The 15,919-nt window shown below is 34.6% G+C and overlaps 1 protein-coding gene across 1 annotated transcript in view; it reads left to right on the top strand.

The window, feature by feature from the left end:
* Nucleotides 1–15,919, top strand: part of HMCN1 (hemicentin 1) — a 399,750-nt gene that overhangs the window by 166,915 nt on the left and 216,916 nt on the right. The window contains 1 exon segment of the mRNA XM_006185542.3: nt 766–1,041. Coding sequence (XP_006185604.2) covers nt 766–1,041 — 276 coding nt within the window.

Raw genomic sequence — 15,919 nt, 5'->3', positions numbered from 1 at the left:
ATTCTTGCTCAGTAATGATTTGCTACAGCAGGTCATTTTAAAGCAGTTGGATACAGTGAGCTTTATAGGAACATTCAGATTTATTCTCAGACCTAACTAGAGCAATATGTGATTCTCTCTAGAAATGGTGGTTAAATATTTAATTAGTAAGTGGCTTTTAACTACATCTGAAAAGCACATGCATTACACATGCACATATATACATGGCCCTGTGTGCATAATTTTATTAACAGTCTATCCTCACTATTAACTTGACTTTCTTAAACATTCTGCATCTCTGCTGGAGGGGCATCTTACTCTACTATTGTACTGTGTCTTTATGAGATTGTTAAGCTGATACCATAATATCTTTGCCATATCTCCTATACTTTATGTGCTGTTTTCTTTGAAACACTGAATAAATGTCTTTAAATTTAAAAAATCCATAAATGCTACTTTCTTCAAAATTCACATAAAATTTTCTCTAGAATTCTACAATTATAAATCTGCCATATCCTTTTGCTATGCCTCTTTGATTCTCACATATATAATTTATAGATTTGGACTTGAGTGTACTTTGGTATGTAAACATGCACTGCTATTTAAAGCATTTTTTAACTAGATGATAATGTATTGGGGTGCTAAACGTGTATTCATGAATAAGTTCTGCGTCCTGTATGTTTCCTGCTAGATATTCAACACATACTTACCAAATTTTTAAACCACATCTGTAAGTGAGCAAATGTCTTCTGAATCTCTTGATTCGAATCTTTATGTTTCACACAGAGCCCCCTCCAGTCATCCAAGTGCAGAGTAATGTTACAGTCACTCCTGGAGAAAGAGCAGTTTTGACATGTCTCGTCATCAGTGCCGTGGATTACAACCTCACCTGGCAGAGGAATGACAGAGACGTCAGACTGGCTGACCCAGCAAGAATGAGGACCTTAGCTAACCTCTCACTGGAGCTGAGGAGTGTGGAATTCAGCGACGCCGGGGAGTATCACTGTGTGGCTTCCAATGAAGGAGGATGGTCAGCTGCTTCAGTGTTCCTCACAGTGCAAGGTACTGTGCTTACAGTAGCTTCTGAGTTACAACGTCTTTCTTTTCTTCCTTCTTTGATCTCTGTTCCCTTCATGTTCGCTCTCTACCCCACAGTTACAGTTGTGAAGGATAGAATGCGTAAGGACCTAGCGTGGTCTGAAGGTGACTGAACTGGAAACTAAAACATCACTAACACATAGGTGACTTTAAAACAAATTCAACTAATCCTAGTAGTCGAACACTTTTATTTTAAGATAATGTAAATAGAAATTGTCTCTGGATGATTTAATAGTTTTAAATTCTTCAGTCTATCATGTGAATTTTAAAAAATACTAACTGTGTTAATAATTGGTTAAACAAGTTCTTGCCAATATAAGTGCATTATTTGCCTACTTAAATAATTTACTTTTATTGTTTAAATTAAGTAGTAAGGTGTTTCTCATCGTGGTGAAATTTTATTGAAAGTTTAGCAGGTTGTTTTTAATCTTATTTATCTATACACACACACAGTGCTTATTGAAAATAAACTGGTGGTAGGCCAATCTTGAATTATGTCTGCATAGGCTAAATGAAATGTTCAGATAGCTGAAAACAAGTGTGTTAACAGTGTGGCTGAATACTAAATGTGTATATTATTCAGGACCATCAGATGAAGATCAGAAACTATTCCTAAGTATCTCTGTCAGTAGAATCATTTTTGGCTTCTGAATGTCTCTAGAGTCTTAATGTAATGAGCAGCTTACTATTGGCAGTTTTATGCTGTTTAGCTAAAAGGTTTGACTTCTGCCTTAGCAGAATATTTTATTTCAAATCCTTGATGTGGGAGGCTGATTGCATCAGAATTGGGTCTGGCTTTTGGTTATGGAATTAGAACCAACTGTATAACATGTCTGAAGTAACGCTCTCAGATAATTTTTTTAACAAGGTTATCTAAGAGAATGACCACTGGGTTTCAAGGCTAGGTCTTGGAATGTTATTAGTGGCAGAAAGGTGAAACTACCATGAGAATTAATAAAATGGTTGTCATCTGATTCTGGTTTTCTCACTGGTAGTAGAGATGTGTTCTGCCGTCCGACTGTGGGACTGTGTGTCTTTTGTTTGTTGATCTGGTGGAATCTCTGGGGAAGCGTTGCTTTTGTAAATGGCTCACTACATTTCCACATGGTAAAGTGCCTAGATAATTTGAGTCAATCCAAGTAGTCACTTGAGTTACTAGAATTTTGGATGTGCTTTTACCAAAACTGATTGTTTCAGGTAGAATAAATGCTAATGGACTTCTGAAATGTGACCTTGATTCTTTACCTGAAGTCTCTTTGAATGGGATTATAAAATAAATCAGATCTTTCTTTGTTTCCCCAGGTTAACTTTTTAGTTCTTTGGAATTGTTCAGTCAGTTAGAGCATTGGTGCTTAAGCTTTCCTAGATAAAGAATTATCCAAGGAACTTATTTTTTAAAAATCAGATTTCTAACCCCATGCCCAGAGATGCTGATTTCAAAGGCCTGGTGTTGGGCCTGGGGACCTGTATTTATAACAGACCTCTTAGGTTGTTTCATGAACAACATTTTCCAAACAGTATTCGAATCTGTTCTAAAGTATGAAGCCTATGATACAGAAATGTATATTTTTAAAGGAAACTCTTAATTCTCTTCTTTCTGGTGAACAGACTGATTATTATCTAACGATTTAAGTTCTGAGGTAAGGTGTTATATAATATACACAATATAAATATAAAAAATACGTCATTACATGATTACTGGCTAGTCCTGTATAATCTCTAGTGGTATAATTTAATTTTATGTAGTTAAATGTTTTAAAAAGCAGGAATGAAAAAGTAGTTCCAGGAAACTTAAAAGATATCATTGTTACTTGGATTGAATACACACTTCAGGAATACTTCTCTGGCTTACAGGCGAATCAGTAGCTTAATTCATTACCTCATTTATGTTGCCCTGCCTCCACAGATCTGTTTGGAAACTGTTTCTATCTGGAATACTTTCAAAAGTTAAACATGTAGATTTAATAAAGTTTTGGTAGTAGTTTTACAAAATATAATTAGCAAGAATTTTCTGGTTAAAAATAGCATATTTCTAGCTACTGCAGCCTCTTCTCATTTACAGTAAAATATCTATAAAGACCTGAAAAAGACAAAACTGAAAGAATACTAAAAACCAGTTGCAGTTAACAGTGGCAAAAATTTGGGGAGGAATTTTGTATATAGTATATATGAAGATTTTTATATAAATATGTATACAATCTTAAAGTTCAGTGGAATGAAAATTTTAATCAGTAGTCCATCTTTTTTATATTCACATGAAATCAGGGAGGATGTATCTTTGTTCCTATGTTTCATGGTTTGTTCTAAAAAGAAAATGTTACTCTTTAGGAAGCCAGAATGCTGGCTGCTTATGCTATTAGTAGCTATAACCATACTAGTTAGGAAAACAATAGGACAGGAAGTGGACAGGCAATCTTGTATCACATAGAAAATTGTAATCTGAGATGTTTCTCACTGAACAAAAATATGTGGAATCAAGAGAAACTTGGAGAGGTATGTCAGTAGGGATTTTAGAGACAAATGGTAGGAGAGGGGAGTGCTCCATCTCAGCCAGAAGAGCATCACAGGTCAGAATCAGGCAAGGAACTATGCATATCAGACTGTTACTCAGCCACAGAACTGCAAAGAGGGTTCAACCCGAACAGAAGTAGAGATCAAAATTAGGTACATCCGAACACTTTGTTGACTAACACTGAGTCTGGATAGATGTCACAGCATTGGAAGAGGAATAAACAGAAAACTGTTAAAACAAATAAAGCACAACAGGGAAAAATAAAGCATAGAACCTAAGAAAAGTACTGGGGGACAAAACAAAAGTGGGAAACACTAAGAATAAATGGATGCTTTGAAGGCAGTAGTTTATTCTAAAAGCTGGGGAAAAAGAATGTTTAGTGTCATCGTTGTCTTTCAAAAAGACCTATCCTCCTTTAAGCCTGAGTATATATTTATAAAGGAAGAACTGGCTAAGATAAAAGGACAACAGCAATTGTGATGGAAGAAATAAATTGTTAAAAATACAGTATTAGAAAACAACCTGAAGTAGAGGTGCTAAACAGCAGAATTTATACTACATAAAAATAAAATCAGGGATGTGGTGCATAAACTTGAGAAGTTCAGAATGTTGAGGAAAAGGACTAAGAGCTGTATAATATGACTTTTAAGTAGAAATAAAACAGGTAATGGAACCTAAAGATGTATAGGTATGTAATATGTATTGGTATATAGCAAAGACAGCTGAAACTAAAGAAATAGTTGAAGATGTAATTGAAGACAACTGTCCTAGGGAGAAAAATGGTCCTCAGTGAGCAAATCAAGCCAGATCAGTGAAGGGAGAACTTTGCCTAGACACATCCTGGCTGAAATTTCAAATTACTAGTATGGGGGGACGGGGAACTCCATAGCATACAGACTACATCCATACATTATAAACAGAGGGATAAAATGTTGATGTCATACTTCCCAGATATGCTAAAGGCTGGAAAGTAATTGAAGTGGATATTTGTCATATTTTTGCTCTTAGAGTCTGAACATGTTCCCTAATTTGGGGAGGAAGTCTTTGCTACCTTGGTGGGAGGTAGAAAACAAATGAGATCAGGTAATTCCCTTTCTCCAAATCCTTGCAAGTCAATCCTCTAGGGTGACTCAGATGCTTCCAGTGGGATTTTAACTCTTACTAAGACCATGGACACTAAAAAGACTTCGATTTTGGCAACGTCATGGAATTTTGAGTTCAGCAGTATCAGAAGCAAATGTCCCAGTGGCCTTTTACCATCATTCTTAGTTTCCTCAGTGACTCCTAGGCTCATTATCAACTCATCAGAAGAGCCATGAAAAGAAATGCTGATCTCAGAAACTGTGGCTATTGAATCAGTCTCGCTAATGAGCATGAGACAATGTGAATGGGCTGACATACTATTTCAGTATGAGAATTCCTCACTGTGGAGATAATGGTATAATTAGACACAGGAAATTTTTCGGAAAAGGAATTCCTTCAAGCAGGGCTTACCATATGACTCAGAAGTATGGCTATGCAAACAAGCAAATCGAAACCATGCATAGTTACGCTAGGAGGAAAAAAATTAGACTATATACAATACAAAAATGTGATTTTGTGGCAGTGGAACTATAAGTGACTTGACTTACGTTTTTCTGTACTTGAAAAAAAGTATTGAATAGAAATGAACTGTTTTATAACCTGGTGTAAATAGGATTTAAAAATTTTTGAAAATGCTGACAGTTTTACCAGGGGGATCGAATTATGTATGGGTAATATATTTTCTTTCTTTGTTTGCTAAATATTCTATAAATTTGCTTTATCACTTTTATGTTTAAAATAATTGAGATACAATTAAGAAAGTAAATAAGAGATAATTTAAGGAATAATTAAGAAAATAAATTAGGAAATAATGCCTCTCAAAAAGTATCAAGTTAGAACTTTTGACAGTACAAAACTTCACATTTGAAGGTTTAAGGGTCTGGAATTTTATAGGACTACATCACAGAGTAATCTGTTTTAAATCCTTTCTGAACCAAAGTGGAGGGAAAGAAAAAGGATAAATGCAGAATGTCAATTGGTAATTAAATTAGGTTTTCTTACAATGAATAGCCCAATAAGAGAGCCAAGAAATCCCAACTTCCCAAGTTTGCAAGGTTTTTACCAGAATAAATTTTGATCTATAGAAGTCTGTACCCATGTTTGAATAATAAAAATTGAATTTAGTTAGATCATCTATTTTCCTAGACATTTTAATACATGGAAGTCTTGCTGGTTGAGCTTTTAATTTTTGGAGCTTAACCTGAGACACGTATATGTCTGTTTTAAATACTAGTGCCATCTTTGTGGATTTCATTTAGATGGAATGAAATCATATACGTAAAATGAAAATTTTCAAATCATTACTTGCAGTCAAAATTTAATTTTATTCACTGCCTTGGTTCTTTGATGTCTCATTATGAATCAACACAAGTGAATGAAAATGCTCTGTTAAAATACTCTTTTCTTTCTTTATTTTGTTTTGTTTTGTTTTGTTTTTGCTGCCTTCCATATTAGGAATCTAATAAGGAATGAGTTGGCAGCCTTTAGATTTGAAGGAAAATATTCTAATGAAGTTTTACATCAGGTATTTGCTACAGTGTTAACCAAGGAGTACATAGTTTTCCTCTAGAAATCTTTGCTTTTGTAGTTCTCTCTATGGTGACTGTAAACTTTATGAAGAGAAAAGTTTAATATTCACTTACTTTATCTAGCAAATGTATTCTACTGACTGCATGGTTGGGGCAAATTTCTGTTACAACTCAGTTGCGTGCAATAATATGTATAAATGAATATCATTTTTTTTTTGTCTTTCATCCAAGGTATGCATGTGCTATATAGTTGTTAGACCACTTTTTTTTTTTAAATTGAAGTATAGTCAGTTACAATGTGTCAATTTCTGGTGTACAGCATAATGTTTCAGGCATACATATACATACATCTAGTCGTTTTCACATTCTTTTTCATTATAGGTTACTGCAAGATATTGAATATAGTTCTCTGTGCTGTACAGAAGAAATTTGTTTTTTTAACTATTTTATATATAGTAGGTAGACCACTTTAACTTGTAAATATAATCATATTTCTTTAAAGCTTGGAAGGCAGAAGCATTATTAAAATGTCTTTAAATAGGAATTATAAGAAAGGTTAAAGAATTAGAGGTATTTACATTGTAAAAAGAAAGAAAAGGATATGATGACCTAATAAATACTTCAAGTATATGAAAAATTGTATAAAGAAGCTTTACACCAAGGACATTGTAATTTCCAGCAAAAAATGGACCATGAGAAAATGTGTGTAAAGCCAAGCCTGATGGATTTAAGTGAGCTAGAAAGATGTCTGGATGTTGGAAAAGGTGAATGATGGAATGTGATAGATTTCACAGCACAGGGACTGGGAAGAGGTAGAACAGATGAGAAATCAGCAAACACTTAGGATCTACTAAATTATCCAAGTGATGCCACAAATGTTTATAAAATTTCAGATTATTCATGATATACATTATGCCACCTAACTCAAAAATTGTGTGCATTTGTATCTGTATTGTGCCCATAAAGGAGAGGAGTTTCTGAAGGTTAGTGGCTTGCCCTAAGGTACAGAGCCAGCAAGCGGCAGAGCCCAGATCTAAACTAGGTCTTTCCACCAGTTCTGCATAGTATACAGAAATATCTATCCATGCTACTAGCAGGTAAGTGAAGTGTGAAATGAGAAAATAAATAAAGGGTTCTTGGATATGGATAGGAAAAAGAGTGCTGAAATAAACATTTTTTTTTAATAGAAAAGATACAAAGTGTTTACAAATTCCTGTCACATGGGTAAAGAATCCCTGGAAATCTAAATCTAAACCAAAGACTTTGACTTTAAGTTCTAGTAGGGTAGCTGGTAAGGAGCAGCCTGGAGGAGAGAGGGAACTGAATATGCACACAGAGTACCTGTAAGATGACTTGAGTGTAAGCTCCAGTAAGGCAGGACCCCGTTTTCTTCAGTTTTGGGTCCTTAGTGCCTGATATAATACTCAGCACACAGTACTGCACACAAACACATCTGGGGGAAGACTGAATGAAAGGAGAGTGTTCCGTTAGGCAAAGGAAGTTTTGCCAAGTCTGAAAATTCAATCTGTATGTCGTAGCATGTACTAAAAATTTCTTTTGATTCAGATACCCTTGAAACATTGATTAATGTTACTTTAAGTTATTCATTTAATTTAGCAAACATTCTGTTTGTAAAGATTAGATATTTGCAATATTGGAAAACATAGTAACTTGTAGTTTTTATATAAGATGAGAGGGGTTTGATATTTGACTATTATGAATACAAATTAAATTAGAGCTAATACACAAAGTGGGAGTACTTACTGCTGCATCTGCAGAAGGGTATGTTAGGAGCGCTTGCTTATTGAAAATGCAAACCCAGTAGATAGCTGTTACGTTGATGGTATCTTCATTTATGCTATTTCCCACAGCACTATCTATCATACTGTGTCAGGTCTACATTTTTCCATAATAGTGAAACAAGTAGTGAAATGTATGAAATGTCTTGAATGAAAACACATTTTTACAAAAAGCCAGAGCTGGTATCTTGTTTGTTCATTTGTCTGTACGTTTATTCACTCATTCACGTATTCACGAAAAATTTAGGTGTCAGGCATTCTGCTCCTTGCTGAGGATATAAATGAGAAGAGAACAGCATCCTTCCCCTCAGTAGGTCCATAATATAAAAAAGGACATAATTAAATACATACTTATTACACTCTGTCATAGGGACTTTACAAAGGTACAGAAGCCTTGAATACTGTCTCAGTGATGGGTAGAGATTGGGAAGAGCTTCACACAGGAGCTGATGTCTGAGGTATCCACTGGAATATAAGTTAGCGTTTACCAGATAGAAGTCAGGAAAGCCTTTCTAGATGGAGAACACTATATGTGCATAAGCCATGGAAGAACGAGGACCCATAGTTGTGGGGTTGCTGACAGTAGAGGGTCCAGCTGAATAGGGAGCTCTGGCTGCATGATGGATGGTCTTTTTCTGCTGTCTTCAGTTATCTTTTCAATATACATGTAGAAGAATCATTTAGGTGTGGTTTTGTGATGTTGGTTCAGCGAAAAGACAAGGTAATTGGGGAAAAAAGGTTGCAGTAATGCTTTGTGGGGTTTAGGCTGGATAAAGGAAGAAGAGAGTGTTAAAGGCATTCATGGTCTGATAGATTGGAATAAAAAAGAAGGTTCAAAGGAGTTGAGGACGTGATGAACTTGGAGCAGGGAAGTGTGGGAGTCAGGAAGTGACAGCTGGAAGGATGGGAGGTTGTGACTCAAATTGGACTCCCAAGACTAAATGTTCTTTCAATCCCATTGTGAGTTGCTTCCCTGATAAGATAACTAAGGTAGCATATGAATCTGCCTAGCAAAATAAATTAAGTGCCAGATTTAAAAATCTTTCCTCCAAGAAGTACTGTGTAGATCCACTTTCACATGCTTTTGATTCTATGACGAGTGCATGATAATTTGTAAAATTATCCATTTATTAAATGTGTAACCACATTTTTAAAAAAGCTTATTTTTTTTCAGAGAAGTTTTAAGCTCACAGCAAAATTAAGAGGAAGGTACAGAATTTTCCATATACCCCCTGCCCCCACACATGCATAACTTCCCATATTACCAGTATCTCCCGCCAGAGTGGTACATTTGTTACAAGTGATGAACCTACATTGATACATCATAATCACCCAAAGCACACTGTCTACATTACAGTTCACTCTTGGTGTTATACAGTCTGTGGGTTTGGACAAATGTACAATAACATGTATCCATCATTACAGTAACCATACAGAGTATTTTCACTGCCCTAAAAATCCTCTCTGTTCTGCCTATTCATTTGTTTCTCACACTTCCTCAACCCCTGGAAACCACTCATCTTTTTGCTATCTCTATAGTTTTGCCTTTCCCAAAATATCATATACTTGGAATCATACAGTCAGGAACCATTTCAAGAATGGCTCCTTTCACTAAAGTTCCTCCATGCCTTTTCATAGCTTGATAGCTCATTTCTTTTTAGCACTGAATAAATATTCTGTTGTGTGAATGTACATAATCACATAATTTTTATAGTCAAAAGATAGTCTTGCCATAATTGAGTCTGAATCAGGAGATACATGTAGATATATGTAAAGCTTTAATAATGTCCTAATATGCCAAGAACTAATCATGGTAGTTATGATTTGCCACTTTTTTCCAAGTCAAATGAGAATAGAAGTTCTAAACTTTGGACTTCTCTTTTATCTGGAAATTCTGTGATTTTGGAAAAAGTGTTATAAAGAAGAACCAGTAAAGAACAGACAATGCAGTAGGCAATGCTAGTTATCATTTAGTTAAACATTTTCTAAGTAAGAAAAAATTAAACTTAAAATTCCATCTTTCTTATCAATCATATTTATTGTCTTGATCTGTTTTGGCTAATTATCCAAAGAAGGTCCTGAATTCATGATTTGTTGTTATTGTTAGGGAAAGAACATATATTGTTAGGGAAAGAAACATAGCATTAAATTGAGACAATGTTAATGTATAGGTAATTTTATATTAGGAATTACTTAAAATGGGTTTTAAGGCAAGCAAACAGTTGGTACATTTACATATTCTTGTATCTTACATTAGAAAAATGAAAGTTGTAAATTTTTAAGAAAAGAAATCTTGATGGGTATTTGCCATTACGATTTTGTCATTAGGATAGAACGTAGTCTGAGTTTATCATTGTATGTCTCTGAAATTACTACCTTTCTCTTATTAGCTGAATTTCATAATCACATTGGGGTTTGGGCATAGAGTTTTTTTGCAAATCCAGCACATAACTGTCAGTATTTAGTCTTTGCCTGTGTGATTGATTGCGAGTGCACGCACTTAGTGGTAAGTCAGTGAATTAATGACCTTCTCTTTGAGATGTAATAGACTTTCTTTCTATCAGCACTGTGCAATAAAACTTTATATAATGATAGAAATTTTATATATCTTTGCTGTCCCATGTAATAACTACTAGCTGTATGTGGCAATTGAACACTTGAAATACGGCCAGTGCACCTAAGGAGCTAGTTTTGAAATTTGATTCAGTTTTGGAAAATTTAAATCCTGGAGAGGATTTTTCCAGGATGCTGCTTCAAATGACATCATTCTCCTTCCTAGTTCTGTGACTTAGCATATAGAGCTGTTTGAGTTTAGTGTTCCCTGTCTGAATCCTGTGTATACGGCTAAGCCCCTCTCATGAATCACCTCCTTTCCTGGTATCTTGTAGAACTTAATTAATTAATTAATTAATTGGGATATAATTAAGTTTTTTCAATTTTTTAAAAATTGAAATATAGTCTCTTACAACATGTCAATTTCTGGCAAAATGTCCCAGTCATGCATATACATACATACATTTACTTTCATATTCTTTTTCATTAAAGGTTATTAGAAGATACTGAGTATAGTTTCCCTGTGCTATACAGAAGAAATTTGTTTTTTATCTATTTATATATAGTGGTTAATATTTGCAGAGTCTCCAACTCCCAAATGTATCCCTTCCCACCCCCTTTAACATAGTCTTATTTCTTTTTTTGCCACACAGTTTTGCATATGGTCATGAACAGCTTCATATGCCTAGTTGTTTTCCTCCAGTCGTAGTGTATGCGCTGTAAGATATGTACTGCCCTGTTTATTTTTTAAATCACAGTGCCTAGCACAGAGATAAAAACATAGTTGTACCCAAAAGATGTGTGCTCCTTAATTGCTGAATGGACCTAAACCTAACAGTCACAGACTATAGGGAAGACTGGGGTCACTAACCTTATCTTTCATGTTTCCACGTTAACTTCAGTGGCTTATTTGAATCACATGAACACGTTCAGTTTTCATTAGATAAGTACTTCTTCCTGTTTAAAGCACATACCAACATATAACTGCTTTTATTTCAACCATATTTTATAACAAAATCTGATTATCTCATGAAAAATTTACAGACATGTTATTTTAAAAGTATTTTTAAACAATTTCACCCTAATTTAAAAATTATACCATGTGAGTTTTGCAAAATTTTATGATAATAGGCTAAAGCAATTTTTCACTTATAAGGTGACACAGTGACTGCTAAAAATCCAAATGCTTGTACTGGTCAGGCTTACAAGTGAAAGTTAGAATAAGTGGAGTGGTATTTATATGATATGAGCTTAAAGTTTTGTTTAAAACGGACCATCTTCCTATTTATCTGGGAACAGAAAAAAGTTTCTATTGATTCCATTAACTGCTCCTTTATGAGGAGGATTTTTGAAGCTGAAAATGAACACAGGCATCCTGGTTAAATTTAAGCGTATTCAGTGTAGAGCTGCCATTTCCTCCACAGTCACATGCTGCCACATGGAACACAAAGGGCAGGTCAGAGCCTCCTTTTCTCCTTTGCGTTATGTCTGTATGAATATGAGAAGTATTAATTTGTCTTCTGTGGTGTCTGGAAAGGGTAGATGTCTGTCACTCATTAGTCCATGTCACCAGAGAGAATTTTGCAATAAAAAAGGAAATACTTCTCAAGATGATTGATGGAGTAAGTCCCTAATGACCAGAATTACTTCACTAAGTATGAAATTATCATAACCATATGCTCATTACATCATCATAACTCTTTTTTAACATGTGCCAGGTGACATAGGTATTAGCAAGCTTTTTTCCCATCAGTAAAATGAAAGTTATCTATCTTAGTTGAAATTTCTAATAGATTTTGAGTATCTAGAAATATCTCAAATTTCAGAAGAATCAAATAACATAAGTATTATTTCTTAGTAGGATACATAACCTAAATATAATATTACAAGCATGAGAATTATGATCAAGTTTCACTTGTAAATATCTAGATAATACATTTGTATATATGTGTTTTAAATACTATAGTACTTATTTTATCACTCTTTGTCACACTTTACCATAAAATGGAATATAAATAATAGCAAAAATTGCATGGTGGCTGCCACATACCAGAAATTGTTTAAGTCTTTTATGTATATTTAGCTACTCCACAGTACCCTGTAATTTAGATACTATTATTTATCCCCCTTAGGTAAAGACCAGATACCATGGATTATTTAACCATTTCGAGTCCTAGTTGCTTTATCTGTAAAATGGCAGTAGCACTTCGTAGGGTTATTGAGGAAAATAAATGATGGGTCTAGAGTTAGGTACTTGGCACATAGGCACTCAGTAACTTTTACCCACTTTCCTCTTTCAATGAACTGACTACTAGAAAGAGGTCTAGTCCCTAACTGTAGATAATATCTTTTGGTATACAGTATTCTCTGAGATCTTTGAGGTCATAAAGTATCTGAAATTTAGCAGATACTAAATAAATGTCTGTTTTGTGAAAGAATGAAAACAGAAATTTGCCCAAGTACTCTAAGTATACCAGTGGTGAAAAATATTTTAAATTATTGCTTACGTAATTCAAATTATTACCATTATCTGATTAATTTGTTGATGGTAATTAAATCCCCCTTGAAGAGAAAGGCCTTAGGTCTTTTCTTTGAGAGTTTCCTACCGGAGACATAATAGCGGCAAATCAGACCCCACTGACCACTACTAGGAAGTATGCTTCCTGCCTGTGAAGATGACACTGGAGATTTTCAAGAGTTAGGTGAGATTTCTCTTCCTTGGTCTTTGCAGACAGAGCAATGGCTATTTTCATGTCCTCCTATAATTCACTTTGCCAACCTTTGCATTGATAGTATGTTAAGACACCTAAATCTTAAAGTAGTAGTTTTTATTCTTAGTATCCTAATCTATGTTTGACTTTTAAAAATCATTGACGAGGCATTATAAAAACTTACATATTTTGCTTTTGTTATGATTGAATGAATTAATGCTTTATTCCCTATCGGAGTGCCACGTCCCATTGCTTTGGCTAGTGAATACTTCGTTGTTATTTATAATGGTGGTGCTGATGATTGACAGTAGTGATGTTGATGATAATGGTGCTGAAAGGAGATTGAAAACCAACTAAGAATGGATTGCTTCTCCCCAAAGCCTAGAAGTGGAGTCTGGACTTCAAAAGAATTGAACAATGGTTCTTAAATTCCTTATTCTTGCTCCATTAAAACTACTTTTTTAAAATAAGAGGAATTTTTTTCTAGGAATTGAAAAAAAAAATCTAACCGTTGAAATAATTATAGTGAGGTCTATTGCATCCTTATTTAACCTAAACAAGTAAAGATGGAATCATTCTGATCATCTTTATTCAACTGTTTTTGGTAGAAATCCAATTACTGCTTCCCTGTGTTTGTTCATATCCTTTCTGATTTTCTTATCGTCGGCAGAAATATTCTTTCCAGGCCAGTGGTAAATTTCTCACCTTCTGTGGGATGATGTCATCCCATTTGTATGTTGCACGCAGACTTATTTCATGACCCTAAGCAGCACCCTATATCCAGGCTTTATTTGAAAAACGACCTCTTAGCTCTCTACATCCTGGTTTGGGTAACTGACATTTATTTTCACTTTGATATCTGAACTACAGAGCTTACCAGTGGGATTCTTGCTGGGAGAGATGCCAGGCCAGTTCTGGCAGCCTCCATTGGAAGGCATCATGTTTAGACAGAAATCCTAAGAGCTCCTGAATCTTTGCAGCAATCCTATGTTAAAATGAGGTAGAGAGGAGAAACCTTTTATTTTAAAAAGGTGAGACTGAGTAAATGTGGGCATTCAATAAATACCAAAGAAAAACATGTTCATTTTCCCCCCTCTTTCCCTGAAGATTGTCAGCAACACCCCCACATGCATGTGTAGTTCTCCAGCATTTCAGAGTTGATGGACTCCAGATGGAATCACAGTTTGAACTTACTGGCCATGGCTAGTTGCCCTTGACCTCACACATTTCTCTAGCTGTATGTTCACCAAGAATAATCCATGGAATAATGAGGCTATCAACCAAGTCCGCTGGCCGGAAAAAAAGCCCTTTAAACATTAACTTCAAAGACAAAGATTATTTGAAAAACACAGTGTAAACAGGAAATTGAAAAGGGGGCGATTATAAGCTGCTAGCAGTTAGGCACGAATTAGGTTTGTTCTGTGTTGTAGCTGCCCAGTCCAGTGGTACCACTTCTGTCTCTTTCAGATGTATGAGGGTTCTCAGACTAGTTTTTCTTGGTGGAACTAAGCCACAATTTGCAGACCAGCTTATAATAAAGATCCATCATAAATATATCCAGATCTAACTGACTAATTGAATTCGCAATTTCATTTATAGTAGAAACCCATTTAAATGGAAAGCTGATACCATGTCTGTTTTGGCTCTTCACTGTACCCCTGCAAAGTTAGCCCAGAGCCTGGAACCTAAACATTCAAAAAGCACATGTTGTTGAATTAATTAATTTATTTTTATTTATACTCATGACATCTATTTCAAACATTATGGACATGATTTTATTTTTATTTATCTTATTTAATGGGGGATATTTACACTAAGCAAGTTATTTAAACTACCAGTTATAAAATAAATAAGTCACAGGGATATAATATACAGCAAAGGGAATATACTCAATATTATAATAACTTGTATGGTGCCTAATGTATAAAAATCTCTAATTACGGAATTTGATATATAGTATTATGAGCCAATTATAATTATACATCAATAAAATTTTAAAAATGAGATTTTAAGAATAAAGAAAATTATTAAATATTTCTTTGATGATACCTTCTTTGAAGACTAATTCTTACTGTCTAGTAGTATAGATGTAGAACATATAATTGATTAGACCAGATATATGAACATCTGAGTTACCCCACAGAATTCTTGTATTATTTTTGACAATAAATTTCTGATTTAATATTTCACTTTTAAAAGTCTTTTTTCTGCCATAGTCATGGAGTATAATAAGTACTTTGAGTAATTGATATTTTCTATTTAGTTAAGGTCCTGGGAATCCATGGGCATGAGGCAAATGATTAGTATAGCAGGATGTTGAGAGGCTGGCAGGCATAAAACTTCTCAGAGCCAAGTTACATTTTAGGAATGACCTGTATTCCATCAACAGTTTTAAGTGTGTGTTATTTACAGTCACTGTAATGACGTGAAAGGAATGTTAGACACTGTGAGATATACTGGAGTATGGAATGATATGAAAGACATGGCCTCAACCTCAACAGATTTATAATCTAATAAATAAAAAGGGAAAGAGCAATTCAAACAAAGGCAGCAGTCAGGATGAGGTTAGCTCCAAACCTATGTTCACTGTTTAGAAAGAGGCAAAAGGCCCTATCTAGAGAGTTTTCCTGAAAACAGGTTTATGTTGAAGCTCTA

This window comes from Camelus ferus, chromosome 23, assembly GCF_009834535.1.
Source record: "Camelus ferus isolate YT-003-E chromosome 23, BCGSAC_Cfer_1.0, whole genome shotgun sequence".
Classification (NCBI taxonomy): domain Eukaryota; kingdom Metazoa; phylum Chordata; class Mammalia; order Artiodactyla; family Camelidae; genus Camelus; species Camelus ferus.
This window is presented reverse-complemented; position numbering and strand designations above follow the sequence as displayed.